The sequence below is a fragment of the Electrophorus electricus genome, chromosome 4 (assembly GCF_013358815.1).
Source record: "Electrophorus electricus isolate fEleEle1 chromosome 4, fEleEle1.pri, whole genome shotgun sequence".
In the NCBI taxonomy this organism is placed as follows: domain Eukaryota; kingdom Metazoa; phylum Chordata; class Actinopteri; order Gymnotiformes; family Gymnotidae; genus Electrophorus; species Electrophorus electricus.
Genome location: NC_049538.1, coordinates 2,178,255 through 2,194,623, shown reverse-complemented (window position 1 = coordinate 2,194,623; position 16,369 = coordinate 2,178,255). Strand labels below are relative to the sequence as shown.

Below are 16,369 nucleotides of genomic sequence, written 5' to 3'. Positions count from 1 at the left end.
CCCCAGGCCTTGTGTTTACACCTTCCTTTCTCCTTCTCCTTCTTCATCTTCATCTTCATCTTCTTCACAGTATTGCTTTTATAAGCTAATACAGGCACAGATAATACAGCTACCAGTAATACAGGCACAGATAACACAGCTACCAGTAATACAGGCACAGATAACACAGATATCACTAATACAGGCACAGATAATACAGCTACCAGTAATACAGGCACAGATAACACAGCTACCAGTAATACAGGCACAGATAATACAGCTACCAGTAATACAGGCACAGATAATACAGATATCACTAATACAGGCACAGATAATACAGCTACCAGTAATACAGGCACAGATAACACAGCTACCAGTAATACAGGCACAGATAACACAGCTACCAGTAATACAGGCACAGATAATACAGCTACCAGTAATACAGGCACAGATAACACAGCTACCAGTAATACAGGCACAGATAACACAGATATCACTAATACAGGCACAGATAATACAGCTACCAGTAATACAGGCACAGATAACACAGCTACCAGTAATACAGGCACAGATAATACAGCTACCAGTAATACAGGCACAGATAATACAGCTACCAGTAATACAGACACAGATAATACAGCTACCAGTAATACAGGCACAGATAACACAGATATCACTAATACAGGCACAGATAATAGTTACCAGTAATACAGGCACAGATAACACAGATATCACTAATACAGGCACAGATAATACAGCTACCAGTAATACAGGCACAGATAACACAGCTACCAGTAATACAGGCACAGATAACACAGCTACCAGTAATACAGGCACAGATAATACAGCTACCAGTAATACAGGCACAGATAACACAGCTACCAGTAATACAGGCACAGATAACACAGATATCACTAATACAGGCACAGATAATACAGTTACCAGTAATACAGGCACAGATAACACAGGTAGCACTAATACAGGTGCAGATAATACAGCTACCAGTAATACAGGCACAGATAATATAGCTACCAGTAATACAGGCACAGATAATACAGCTACCAGTAATACATGCACAGATAACACAGCTACCAGTGATACAGGCACAGATAATACAGCTACCAGTAATACAGGCACAGATAACACAGATATCACTAATACAGGCACAGATAATACAGCTACCAGTAATACAGGCACAGATAACACAGCTACCAGTAATACAGGCACAGATAATACAGCTACCAGTAATACAGGCACAGATAACACAGATATCACTAATACAGGCACAGATAATACAGTTACCAGTAATACAGGCACAGATAACACAGATATCACTAATACAGGTGCAGGTAATACAGCTACCAGTAATACAGGCACAGATAACACAGATATCGCTAATACAGGCACAGATAATACAGCTACCAGTAATACAGGCACAGATAACACAGCTACCAGTAATACAGGCACAGATAACACAGCTACCAGTAATACAGGCACAGATAATACAGCTACCAGTAATACAGGCACAGATAACACAGGTATCACTAATACAGGTGCAGATAATACAGCTAACAGTAGTACAGGCACAGATAACACAGATATCACTAATACAGGCGCAGATAATACAGCTAACAGTAATACAGGCACAGATAACACAGCTACCAGTAATACAGGCACAGATAATACAGCTACCAGTAATACAGGCACAGATAATACAGATATCACTAATACAGGCACAGATAATACAGCTACCAGTAATACAGGCACAGATAACACAGCTACCAGTAATACAGGCACAGATAACACAGCTACCAGTAATACAGGCACAGATAATACAGCTACCAGTAATACAGGCACAGATAACACAGCTACCAGTAATACAGGCACAGATAACACAGATATCACTAATACAGGCACAGATAATACAGCTACCAGTAATACAGGCACAGATAACACAGCTACCAGTAATACAGGCACAGATAATACAGCTACCAGTAATACAGGCACAGATAATACAGCTACCAGTAATACAGACACAGATAATACAGCTACCAGTAATACAGGCACAGATAACACAGATATCACTAATACAGGCACAGATAATAGTTACCAGTAATACAGGCACAGATAACACAGATATCACTAATACAGGCACAGATAATACAGCTACCAGTAATACAGGCACAGATAACACAGCTACCAGTAATACAGGCACAGATAACACAGCTACCAGTAATACAGGCACAGATAATACAGCTACCAGTAATACAGGCACAGATAACACAGCTACCAGTAATACATGCACAGATAACACAGATATCACTAATACAGGCACAGATAATACAGTTACCAGTAATACAGGCACAGATAACACAGGTAGCACTAATACAGGTGCAGATAATACAGCTACCAGTAATACAGGCACAGATAATATAGCTACCAGTAATACAGGCACAGATAATACAGCTACCAGTAATACATGCACAGATAACACAGCTACCAGTGATACAGGCACAGATAATACAGCTACCAGTAATACAGGCACAGATAACACAGATATCACTAATACAGGTGCAGGTAATACAGCTACCAGTAATACAGGCACAGATAACACAGATATCGCTAATACAGGCACAGATAATACAGCTACCAGTAATACAGGCACAGATAACACAGCTACCAGTAATACAGGCACAGATAATACAGCTACCAGTAATACAGGCACAGATAACACAGGTATCACTAATACAGGTGCAGATAATACAGCTAACAGTAGTACAGGCACAGATAACACAGATATCACTAATACAGGCGCAGATAATACAGCTAACAGTAATACAGGCACAGATAACACAGATATCACTAATACAGGTGCAGATAATACAGCTACCAGTAATACAGGCACAGATAACACAGGTATCACTAATACAGTCCCAGATAACACAGCTACCAGTAATACAGGCACAGATAATATAGCTACCAGTAATACAGGCACAGATAATACAGATATCACTAATACAGGCACAGATAATACAGCTACCAGTAATACAGTCACAGATAACACAGCTACCAGTAATACAGGCACAGATAATACAGCTACCAGTAATACAGGCACAGATAACACAGATATCACTAATACAGGCACAGATAATACAGTTACCAGTAATACAGGCACAGATAACACAGATATCACTAATACAGGTGCAGATAATACAGCTAACAGTAATACAGGCACATATAACACAGGTATCACTAATACAGTCCCAGATAACACAGCTACCAGTAATACAGGCACAGATAATATAGCTACCAGTAATACAGGCACAGATAATACAGCTACCAGTAATACATGCACAGATAACACAGCTACCAGTAATACAGGCACAGATAACATAGCTACCAGTAATACAGGCACAGATAACACAGATATCACTAATACAGGCATCAGGAATACAGGAGATATAATACAGCTACTATGATTTATTTTGATCTTTTTGTGAAAATAATACTTATTACCCAGCTTTTGAACAGTTAGACAGAGATCTATAACTGTGGCAGGTGCTGGTTTTATATCTGAGGTTTAAAAAAATGTCTCCTTAATTAAAGGTTTTGTACGAGGAACAACGTTTTGACTATGCACACAAGACAGTAATCCTTTATTTACTGTAGTTTTAGAATATAATTCATTAAAAAATTTATGGAGAGCTGATTTTTATTTAGATGGAACTTGGAGCCTGGTCAGTGCTCCGCTGCTGGACTGCTCAGGTGCATTCATAGCGGTGCTATGGATCCCTGATGTCTCTTTACGTCTCTCAAGGTAACGGTGTAACGGAAACCACTCAACACTTATAAATGTCAGACCACATACTACTGCAGGAAACTGCAGAAACACTGACACTTTGGCCTACATGTGTACACCCCCCCCACACCCACACCCACACACCGCACCCCCCACCCCCCAACACACAATCATGTATGCAGGCACACGTTTGTTTTTATACTGTGATAGGATGGTAGGTCATACATATGTGATGTATAAATATATGTATAACTTACATAAAAATAAGAATGTAAAATAAATAGTCTTAACACTAGAATGTTCTACTTGTGGTCTTAACACTAGCTTAACTTCAAGTAAGACAATTTCCCCCCAGTTTTCATATTTAGGTTTTAAATCTTTTTTGGGTTGGGTACCCATGACTTTGTCAGCACACACACACACACACACACACACACACACACACACACACACACACACACACACACCACTCTTTTAAAGACCATCTTAACACAGTACTGCCATAATAAATTCATTGCCATTTTTATTTTTTGACCAAAGAATGACCCTTTAGATAATACACACTCACACAAAGATAATGTTACTGGATACACAATATTTGACTAATGACACTTTCAGTTTTTCAGGTCAAGATGCGGTTAACTAGGCAAAATTTGTTTTGTTCAAACCAAGTATGAATAAGGACAGTTGATACAGGATAGGTAAATGTTAACATTAATATGTGAGAATGCATGACAATGAACATGTTGTTTCATGGATCTTTAAGCTTGCAAACTGATAGTGGGTGTTTTAGCTATCTAGCTTATAGATAATTACTGCAGTCAGTTGAAGGTGTTTATGGAAAATAAGGAGCTAGATTAAATAATTATGGCTTTATATAAAATAGGCAAAAGTAAAGCAGTTACTCTGCAACAAATAAAATGCAGGTTGTTGAGCAAGAAGGTGAGTTTTAGTATTTCCTTTGGTCACTCTTGCCAGAGTAAACACAGTGCTTAATGCAACAGTACAGAGGTGCTCAACTCATTCAGAGGTGCTCACATCACTCAGTCCTCAGGATCTGAGTCCTGAACTTCAACATTCTATTACTATTACATCATTTGGTAGACACTCTTATCCAGAATGACTAAACATGTTAGACATATCAATATTTAACAACTTCCATTTACCCGGGAGTCAGGTGCAATGACAAAATGGACAACCAATTCTACTGAATATTCAGTTAAATACCAGTAATTACAAAATTCAGGACCGGATTTGGATTCAAGATCCGGGATTAAAATATCTTTTCTGTAATGTAAAGTCAGCCAGCTGGATTTTTCACTACATTAATGCTTTACTTTGATCAAATAAAGTTCACCTTTACTTGATATTCCGTTGATTTTGATCTTAGCAAGTTCATCATTTAGCTTATACCTTTCATTCATTTCTCTGGACCCTGGCCTTCAGTGCTGGACTCTGTCCCTCTGTGCTGGACTCCAGACTGCTTTGCTAAACCCTGGCCCTCCGTGCTGGACCCTTGGCCCTCCGTGCTGGACCCTTGTCTCTCAGTGCTGGATCTTGTCTCTCAGTGCTGGACCTTGGCTCTCAGTGCTGGACCCTTGGCTCTCAGTGCTGGACCTTGTCTGTCAGTGCTGGATCTTGGCTCTCAGTCATGGAGACTGGTCCCTCAGTGGTGGACCCTGGTCCCTCTGTGCCGGACTCTGGCACTTCAGCAGAGTTTGGCACCCCTGGTAAATAATCTACCACTAATCTGATATATATCAAATAAATTGCATTGTGTTTGTTCTAGCAGCCTGAACTAAGACAAACAAGAACTATTGGCACTGAAAAATAAAACCACACTTACATATAAAAAAAACTCAAAGTCAGTTAATTACCATCTCTGCGATGCTTGCACGGCCCTATCGGACAAGGATATTAGAAAATCTTCAGAACACAACACAAACAGACAAAAACAGCAACACAAATGCTATGGTTATTACATAAGAAAAGACCTTTTCCCTTAATATGTGTGTTTATAGCTTGTAAATGTAGTTCACTGTCCACCTTTGAGATTTAATTGAATGGATGCACAATGGAAATATTTCTTATTTGAAAGCATTAAATTATCGGTATATCACTGTTGTAAACTAAATCCTCATTCAAATTGAAATTTTACATTTAAATTGAACCGAGAGCAATTCTAACCAACAATTCTAACCAACAATTATTACAAACAATTATTCAGATGGACTTGTTACTGTATTTCTGCATCTCCTTCAGGCTTAAATAACCACTAGTGCAGGGCTGCACCACCATAGAGGCGGGTCGAGCCACAGCGCCCTCTGCTAGCTCGGAGGGCTCGCTGGCCACTGATACCACAGCATCTTCAGGCCAGGGTGAGAGCTCCGGCAGCGGGGCGAGGAGCACAGGGGTGTGTGGGGCTGTGGGGTTGACTCTTGAACTCTCTGGTAAGGACAAAACAAAAGAGACCAAATGCTGCACGTTGACCCCTCTGCACATCTCGGCCCTCTCTTCTTCCTTCTCGTCATCACTCTCTTCCTCTTCTTCCTTTTCTCCCATATCAAAGCCAGAGTCTGGGCTCAAGGGCGCCATCTGCTGTTGGTTCTGCACGCGCTCATATGACGATGCAGACTGGACCATGCCACTGCTACCTGCCTCAGGATCGTACGTGAAGTACACGGGGCAGGACTCCAAACACAGAAAGCCTGACTGGAGCTCAGTGTAAAAATACCCCATGTTGGAGAAGCCTGACGACAGTGACTGGCTGGTGCCGCTTGTCTGCTGGAAAAAAAACGTCTGATTGGTCTGGAAGAGCGCAGGAGTCATGAGAGCTAGAGCGCTGTCTGAAGCCTCCGAGATTTCCACAGGTGAGATCTCACAGCCGCAGACTTGTGGACTTACGTATGAGTGGGTAGAGTACTCGGGACGCAGCCATTTCTGTGGAAAGACAAAGACCTGATCTAAGTATATGTTTGTGTGTGTGTGTGTGTGTGTGTGTGTGTGTGTGTGTGTATACATCCGCTATGCCGTGGAACTCAAAGGAACAGAGAAACCACACAGTGAGGCCAATGTTTCAGTTGGACTGACCCAGACACATTGACTTACACATCAAACATACACACATGCACACACACAAACCAAAGAAAAAAAAAAACATTTCCCTTCAGAACTCACTCTAGCCAGTTCTATCTTCGGGGCAAACAGCTTTTCACACACACACACACACACACACACACACACACACACACACACACACACACACACACACACACACACACACACACACGGCATATCCTCTGCCCACAGACCCAGACACATACAGAGATATTACAGCACATCTAGGTACGTGTTCAGGTGACCTCACCTGAAGGTTTCCTTCATGGAGGGACAGAAGGGGCTTGAAGAATTTGGAGGGGTCAGGTACATGCTGGTCGCCTGTTTTCAGCACACTGCCACGCACAACATACACCAACATCAGCTTCTTAATGGTGTAGTGTGACATGTAAATGTTAAATGGATATTTAAATATACACACCTGCATGAAAGGGAACAACTCGCTCCCCAACACACACACACACACACACACACACACACACACACACACACACACACACACACACTCAGGGTAGGTCATTAGCTGGAATAATGACTGGGTGTTTCAGCACTACATGTACTGCAGTAATAGAGGAAACATCTGTAACTCTATATCTTTCCCATAGAAATGCACATTTCAGTGCAAGTTTGACCACTTTTGTATGGATGGTAACAAGGCTGCAAATATAAAAACTGAATAAACATTCTGCTAAAACGCTACATAAATAAATCACTTCTAAGTGTATATTTTAATTTGTCTGTCAAAATACAACATCTTTCCATTCACAGTGAATTTTGTTGGGTTTTGAACCAAAAGTGAATTGTTTTGAAGAGATTTTCTAAATGCCTGCAACATTTGCTGTAATTGTACAGACCTTTGCTGGTGGTGAACACTGACTTAGAGAGGTGCTCATGAGAAGCAGTGATTGAATGTATGAACATGACTGTAAAAAACTACAAAACATCATTTGGTCAACCACAATTTCATGTACACTGCACCTAATTATTCTAGATTTGACAGAGAATTAAAACTAATGATTCCAAGGTCACTCAGCTGACAGCGATACTGAACCCAGTGTAACTCTGCTCCAAATAAACAATCAAATAACAGCCCACAAACACCTACCCCCCCCACCCCCATTACACACACACAGAAACATACAGACACACACCCACACACACTGATACACACACAGACAAAACCGCACAATCACACAACCCCACCCCCATGCACACACACACACACACACACACACACACACACACTTACCACTTGCACGTGTGAGCTATGCAGAAGATGACAGGGAGCAGCATTATGCCTGTAATCACCAGACACAGACCTGTTCCAGACACATGATTAACCCCTTCAGTACAGCGTCCTACCACCGTGCCGTGCACAGTGGGTGAGATATGTCAGGCTTGGATGCGCGGGAAGGAGCGAGAGGTACGCACCCAGGCTAGGGAAGATAGACAGTGGCCTTTCCTGCGTGGTTTTGTTCATGCCGATCTCTGAGCTCCAGGACACGGAAGGGCTCCAGTCGCTCCACTGGCCCTGTATCTCACCCGTCGTGCTGGGCTCGACCGGCTTCACACGCACCCTGGCCTCGTACCGCTCTCCCTTAACCATGTAGTCCTCATTCAAAATGGTGAACATTCCCTGTACCAGTGTCAGGCGAGCCTCCTACACCACACACGTGCACACACACACACACACACACACACACACACACACACACACACACACACACACACACACACACAATCACACGTGTACGCACCTACATGAATGAGACAACACAAACCCACACACACCCAATCCCCCCCACACACACACCCACCCACACATCCACACACACACACACACACACCCTGACCTTCCAGCTTTGCCCTGTGCGTTTGAACTGCAGCTCAAACTCATATCTCTTGATGGACTCTGGGAAGGGGCTGCCTCGACTCCACGTGATGTTGTCCCGGACAACGCTTATCTTGTCTGGCCACCGCAGTTTAACTGTCAATCACCCGGACACCCACCCATAGTGACGCAAACACACCAACCCACATCAGGTCAGATAAAGCAGCTCAAACACCCAGGTGGCAATTCACACATTAAATCATTATGAGAGGTGTAATTTTTGCATTTTTAATTTGAAACAAAATTAAATTAAATCATAGAAAAAGAGGGAGAGCTGACCATTGCGGCCGGGGTGATATTCAGACTGTGGGAAGACAGCAGTGCCATTACACGTCACCTGTACACGCATTCTCTCTGCAAAGCTAAATCTCTGTGTGTGTGTGTGTGTGTGTGTGAGAGAGAGAGAGAAAATATGTATTATTGAAGGTCATCTTGAGGACAGTAGGTATGGTCTTGTGTTATGGCAATGCCGTATCTGTATAGTCAAGCTGGGTTTCTGCTCACCAGAGAATCATAGACAATGCTGCAAGCTCTGGTAGCATTAGCACGATAGCTTAAAGGCTCCAGCTTACATTCTTTCACTCTGTAACCACACACAGGCACACACACACACACACACACACACACACACACACACACACACACACACACACACAGGCGTGGGTACAAAAAGCATGTTTAGTAGTAGCATCATGAATTGTTGAAATGAAGCATCTGTTGGTTTCTCAATGTTCTTCCATATCAGAATAAGAGATCTGACATCACACACATGCACCAGCACAAGAAAATCAGGCAAACACACACACACACACACACGCACACACACACACACACACACACACACACACACACACACACACACACACACACACACACACACACACACAGTAGACAGAGAACTCACTTGTTTCCCCATGGTGTTCTCCTGAACCCCTGGAGTGTGCAGTTGTTACCTGCATGTTTGGCGCTGACCTGCCACTCACACGACACGTTGCTCATGTAGTCATTTACACAGGACAGGCCTGGTAGAGACAGAACATTTTACACAAACCCTCTCAGACACACAAATACCCGCACACATGCACACACAGAAACGGATAGACATGTACTTACCTGGATGTGTGTGACAAGACTGAGTGGCTCCAAATATGAACAGGACAGGAATTAGCCATCTGCTCCACATCACTGCTGCTTCACACACACACACACACACACACACACACACACACACACACACACACACACACAAAGCCACAGGTTATAAAACATATCCATATCATCTCAGCATATCCAGATCTCTCAGCAGCTCCACCTAGCAAGAGAGAGCTAGCCAATGCTAAAAGTGCTACCATGGCCACCCTGAAAGCGTGAAGTATGCAGCCAGCAACCTGAATGCCATCAGCCCTGGCCTAGTGCTTCCTCACACACTCGCAATCTTGTGTCCAAACTCACTGACATTATAAATTGAGAGCCAATTCGCTCATTAGCAATTCGCATATTATTTATTCACTCATTATCATTTAGCTCATTATTGATTAGCTCATTATCAATTCACTCATTATCAATTCCCTCATTATCAGAGTGCTCCTTTTCTTCCTAACAGTGGTGGGGGCAGGAAGCACTGTGCCAGCAGGATATTGCACCACAGCAACACTGGGCTAAACCTTAATAGATGAGGTTTCAGGAGAAGATAGATAGATAGATAGATAGATAGATAGAGAGAGAGAGAGAGAGAGAGAGAGAGAGAGAGACAAACAAAGGACGCAAGACAGAGAGAGACAGACAGAGAGAGAAGCAAATCTTTATTTATTTCTTTATTTTTGTTGTTGCTCTCAGACATCAGCGCTTGTGTTTACAGAGCAAATAAAAACCTGAATTTAGGAAATGTGTCACATCCCCCTACCCACACTCAACTGAGAAGTCAGGGGCGATTATGACTCTGCAAAGTTCTACTTCAGGCAAAGTTGCTTGACCGTGTGTGTGTGTGTGTGCATGTGTGTGTGTTTGTGTAAGAGTTTTCAGCAGTAATTACACAGGTATTTTAAAGCAGAGCTAAACAGTATAGCGGTAGTGAAACCAGTATAGCGGGAGTTCAACGGCACGAAACTGTAAACCTGACAACGGTGGAGAAAATTCCTGAGCATAGGTGATTACTGTGCACACACATACACACACACACACACACACACACACACACACACACACACACACACACACACCTAAGCTCATGCAGTCATAGTGAAAACATTCTTCTCAAAAGTACGATCATTCCTTCTGGCTCTTGTACTGACTGACATCACTAGTGCTGAAAAGCATCACAATTAATGCACGACTTCATTCTTTCCCCCTCAGATGTCCTACCAGGCTTACAGCAGGTCTATCTACTGAACTCACCCACGTGTGTGTGTGTGTGTGTGTGTGTGTGTAAGGGTGATGCACACTCACCGGTCACTTGCAGATGCACACAGACACAACATTCAGCTGGGCATATATATATATATATATCCTTCCAAATGACCCTTATATGACTACGACCCCCTCATCTCTCTCTCTCTCTCTCTCTCTCTCTCTCTCTCTCTCTCTCTACCCTCCCTCCCTCTCTCCTTCTCTCTCCCTCTCTCCCTCTCTCTCTCTCTCTCTCTACCCTCCCTCCTTCTCTCCCTCCCTCCCTCTCTCTCTCTCTCTCTCTCTCTCTACCCTCCCTCCTTCTCTCCTTCTCTCTCTCTCTCCCTCTCTCTCTCTCTCTCTCTCTCTCTACCCTCCCTCCCTCCCTCTCCCTCCTTCTCTCTCGCTGTTTAACTCACTCTGTCTCTTCCTCTCCTCTTGTGCTGCCAGCCTCTCCCTTCACTTCTGTCCATTCTTTTATCTCTGTGTTGAGTCTGTTGTCTCTCTGATACTAGAGAGAGAGAGTACACAGCCTCTTTCCTCCTGAATTGATCGTGGGGTTTCATTGTCATGAAACCACCATGCACTAGATGGTGGTTAACTTTACTTCAGTTGTTCATATTTTTAGAGGTAGAAGCAAAGCGTCAACAGGGAGCAGCCTTGCAGGTGAAACCCCGCCCCTAAACCGCTCGCTACAGGGTTATGGAGGTTCAGTGCCTTCTCCGGAACTCTTGAATCGTTGGAATGGTACAATTAGCTGCCTGGACCAATGCTAAGCTCGCAGCAGAACACAGATCTGGTCTAGGGTGAAAAAAAAACAAATAGACGAGGACCACATCCTGTTTCAGACATGCATGACATACACACATGTTCACTCTCAACCAGGCTTATAAAAAAACACACACATGCATGCACTCACGCGCACACACACACACACACACACACACACACACACACACACACACACACACACACACACACACCCGGAGAGAGACTGCTGTAGTAACTGCATTGTTTGTGAGGTATATCTGACTGTACAGCAGGGTATGTGTAACTAAAGGGCAGAGCTACTTACTGCTTAAAAGGTGAGGAACATTTCACAATCTCCCACAAGTCTTACTCACAAAACACAAATTCACCTTTCTACTGCTGTGAGCATAGGGCACTCTTCTTTTTGCTTGTGTGTGTGTGTGTGTGTGTGTGTGTGTGAATGCATTCTGGTAAAGGTCACCGTCTCGTTTTCAGTGACGGAAACGAGAATGTGGGTTTTATATTGACACAAAACAAGTCTCCAGGCCACAAAAAGAGTTGTGTGAAGGGGCTTCAGTGTGTGTGTGTGTGTGTGTGTGTGTGTGTGTGTGTATGTGTGTGTGTGTGTGTGTGTGTGTGTGTGTGTGTGTGTGTGTGTGTGTGTGTGTGTGTGTGAAAAGCTGTTTGAGGAATCAGACAGAATGCAAAGTGTATGAGTTTGCATATAGTTTGCATGAGTTTCTATATAAAGTAGATCTAATTTATATAAGAAAACAATATTTCTGATCTCCACGGTGCCCATAACTATGTGTCTTGGGTCAAACAGACATGTTTAAAGCATGCTCAAAGCTGCACACTGCCATGGTTACATTGTGAGGAATGTGAGAGATAGCAACAAATTGCTGGTGTCATTTCACTCAGTACTGAAGGGCCTCACTGAAGCAACAGCCTTTAAAGTCAACTCACACAGAGTTTCCAGCACACAGAACCCACCTGGATGAGGAAACAACTGGAACAACTGAGACCACCTTGACCTTTCACCTTACTTGACTGGCACGCAAGACTGTTCCACATCTGAATGATGAAGGTCAGAGTATGCGACCCTGAGACTGCATTCGCTGGCCCCCAGCTTCACCCTCACTAACCAGAAGAGGCGTGGTGTCCTGCCTGGCCCGGGGTTTCAGAAGATGTGCCTACGGCCTGTGCAGCCTGTGCACAAGCAAACGGACAAGTGCAGTTGTGTCCATGACAAAAAACAGCCCTTAAAGTGAAAACCCTAGCAGCAAACCCCAAGGAGAAAAACACAACCAAACAAACCAGATAAAATCCCACGTCATCAGAGGTATACCTAGCTGAAATGTGCTCACTTATAAAAAGTTCTCCACCACACTCTCCTCACATTCAGAGGCGTTTCACACTTTCCATGCGTCACTCACACATCTGCCCTGCAGGCCAGTCACACTTCTGCCCCTCAGCAGGGTCACACTGGGCCTTACGCCACCCCATCACAGCAGTGCGGGTTTCATAACCATGGACACACTCCTGAAGGCCTCTCAGTGCCATCACACTTCACCATTTGTGAAGCGTTTTACAAGTTAGAGTGCAAGGAGTGAACACCAGGGCTCCGTCAGCACCAAGTGCAAGGAGTGAACACCAGGGCTCCGTCAGCACCAAGTGCAAGGAGTGAACACCAGGGCTCCATCAGCACCAAGTGCAAGGAGTGAACACCAGGGCTCCATCAGCACCAAGTGCAAGGAGTGAACACCAGGGCTCCGTCAGCACCAAGTGCAAGGAGTGAACACCAGGGCTCCGTCAGCAGCAAGTTGACACATAATGTACAGGCCACAACGAGATGTGTTGCTTTAGCATTTATGATTATTTCTCAGTCTCAACAGAAGTCTCAAACAGAAAGTACAGGAAATATGTATACAAAATAAAAAATAGACAATTTTCAGAACACAATTGCTTCTGCAGGTATATAGTATTCTATAGTGTGACCTCTGTTGGCATTAAGCATATTTTGAACTCTTTTTGTGAGACTGTCCTGAGATTTTCAGATGTCATTTTCTGGTACCATTCAGTGTGTGTGTGTGTGAGTGTGTAAGTGTGTGTGTGTGTATGTGTGTGTGTGAGTGTGTGTGTATGTGTGTGTGTGAGTGTGTGTGTGTGAGTGTGAGTGTGTGTGTGTGAGTGTGTATGTGTGTGTGTGTGTGTGTGTGTGTGTGAGTGTGTGTGAGTGTGTGTGAGTGTGTGAGTGTGAGTGTGTGTGTGTGTGTGTGTGTGTGTGTGTGTGTGTGTGTGTGTGTGTGTGTGTGTGTGTGTACATCTTGTTGAGAAGCTTTGTATCAAAAGTAGTAGATTAAGGTCAGAACAGAATTCTTCAGGAAGGTTGATCTCTGGGAACTGGGAGAGAGAGAGAGAGAGAGAGAGAGAGAGAGAGAGAGAGAGAGAGAGAGAGAGAGAGAAAGTGGGTGGACGAAAAAAGCAGAGTTTCAGTGGTTTTTAAGATAAAACCACGTCAGCTTTATGTTCCGATGTTACCACATCTTACAGTGAAAAGGCATCAATCACAGACATTTCCACATCATGCTTCAGCATGTTGTGTTCTTGAGAAGTGGGTGATGCGTCTGTGATATTACTATGTGACAGTTGGTAAATATGACCAAAAAAGTTTAAAGATTCAAATCTTTCAATCATCACTGACACAATTGCACTCTTGTTTTATTTTGTTGTTGTTATTGTGTTTTTTGTTTGGTAAACTTTAAGAACAGGAGTTTCCATCAAGTATAATGAAAATGCATATAATTACATGGACAAGCATAGTAATACTAATGTATTTTTAAAAAGGACATATTTTTCCTATGGTTGCTGATTTTTAAAGATTCATGTAATAATTAATTTACTATTCAATCATCAGCATAGTTAGAATTTTGGATGTCCAGATCTTGAAATAATAGGACAATTTTAAACAGTTTTTTATGAAACAAATTTAAATTACTCATACATCCAAATTGTTCATGCATCACTGCTTTCCAGTGGATGGCTAGTAGCATCATACACCCAGTCATGTAATTTAGCATCATATATTTCACTGGTGTAAGTCCACTGATCTTCAATTTGTGGCCACTAGAATTATAGACCTGATTTTGTATATTAGTGTATGAATGAAATTCCCCCACACATTACTGTCAAACCTTGAAAAAAAATGTTTAGAATAGTTTTTTATTGTTTGTTTAATTGTTATATATTTGGAGTTACTGAAGATGCAAAATTACCTCCAACAGATGTCCATGGAGTATGTCAAGATAAAAACATCTTTAAGAAATTGGAATGCTTGAGGCAGAATGGTGAGGTAGAATGGTGAGGCAGAATGGTGAGACAGAATGGTGAGGTAGAATGGTGAGGTAGAATGATGAGGTAGAATGATGAGACAGAATGGTGAGGCAGAATGGTGAGACAGAATGGTGAGACAGAATGGTGAGACAGAATGGTGAGGCAGAATGGTGAGACAGAATGGTGAGACAGAATGGTGAGGTAGAATTGTGCCACTGGGACATTTTTCAGGCTTTCATCAGTTCCCTTCCAGTGATTCACAGGGGCTCCAGCCCATGCACTGAATGAGAGGGGAAGGGATACCGCCCAAAAACACACCACCCACAAAACAGTCAAATACTACTACGTAAACAGTATAACTTACAAGCGCTCTCTACTTAAATAGACCAACTGAAGGTGAACACCACTGCATTAGTGGTCCCTTGAGGTTCCTTAAACTATTTTGTGATCTTGAAATGATGAAAGAATTGAAAGAAAAACACCTTTAGCATTGGAGTATTCCTTCAAATAAGTACTACCTAAAAAAACACGCCCACAGACTTTAAACACACCCACAGACTTTAATCTTAAACTTTATATACACCCACAAACATACACTCCCACTCAGGCTGTAATGGGCAGTTCAGGCCTTCACCTGGAGCTCCAGCTCTGACTGAACAACTAGGACCTCCATTGTCTCACAGCTCAGGGTGAGATTTCAATCAAAGTCTCAGTAGCTTTCAGAGGCAAAGTCCATCCCAGAATCAGCAGCAGTCATGTTAGCTCTGTGTTAGTCTGTGTCTGCCATGTGCCATGTACCACTCCCCCACCCCTGTGTGTGTGTGTGTGTGTGTGTGTGTGATTTTCCACTATATATATATATATATATATATATACACACACACCACATTTAGCACCATTGCTCAAGTATTAAAGTCACCACCACATATATACAACACGTGGTATTTACAGACTGCAGGAGCTACGAGTTTATGTAGGTGAGAGATTACATGTCTGATAAAGATGTCAGTGTAACCACACACGCAACCTGCTGGGGGAGGGGTTAGAGAGAGGGAGAGAAAAGAGAGTGAGATTAAATACAGTATGCCCTTTCTATTATTGTGTGGACTGCAGTA

At 42.9% G+C, this 16,369-nt stretch overlaps 1 protein-coding gene across 5 annotated transcripts; it reads right to left on the bottom strand.

The window, feature by feature from the left end:
• Positions 1-4,284: 4,284 nt before the first annotated feature.
• Positions 4,285-11,319, bottom strand: il2rb (interleukin 2 receptor, beta). 5 transcript variants are annotated; one of them, XM_027031891.2, is made up of 11 exons: positions 11,232-11,319; positions 9,900-9,974; positions 9,691-9,808; positions 9,291-9,369; positions 9,066-9,156; positions 8,749-8,882; positions 8,327-8,555; positions 8,145-8,214; positions 7,146-7,230; positions 6,683-6,718; positions 4,285-6,562 (listed from the first exon to the last, which is right to left on the bottom strand). In XM_027031891.2, exons 2-11 carry the CDS (start codon positions 9,967-9,969, stop codon positions 6,002-6,004), a joined length of 1,473 nt encoding a protein of 490 aa, XP_026887692.2. In that variant the 5' UTR covers positions 9,970-9,974; positions 11,232-11,319; the 3' UTR covers positions 4,285-6,001. The 5 variants fall into 5 exon arrangements, with proteins under 5 accessions (XP_026887692.2, XP_026887693.2, XP_026887690.2 ...); XM_027031892.2 differs by having other exon boundaries at positions 4,285-6,559; XM_027031889.2 differs by having other exon boundaries at positions 4,285-6,718; positions 9,900-9,977.
• Between the last annotated feature and the right edge of the window lie 5,050 nt (positions 11,320-16,369).

Excerpts from the sequence above, each read along its gene's own strand:
- il2rb (XM_027031889.2), bottom strand. The coding sequence starts at position 9,969 with ATGTGGAGCAGATGGCTAATTCCTGTCCTGTTCATATTTGGAGCCACT. Across the intron at positions 9,370-9,690 it reads AGAACACCATGGGGAAACAA|AGTGAAAGAATGTAAGCTGG; the intron begins GTGAGTTCTCTG and ends GTGTGGTTACAG. Across the intron at positions 7,231-8,144 it reads ATAGCTCACACGTGCAAGTG|TGTGCTGAAAACAGGCGACC; the intron begins GTAAGTGTGTGT and ends TGTGCGTGGCAG.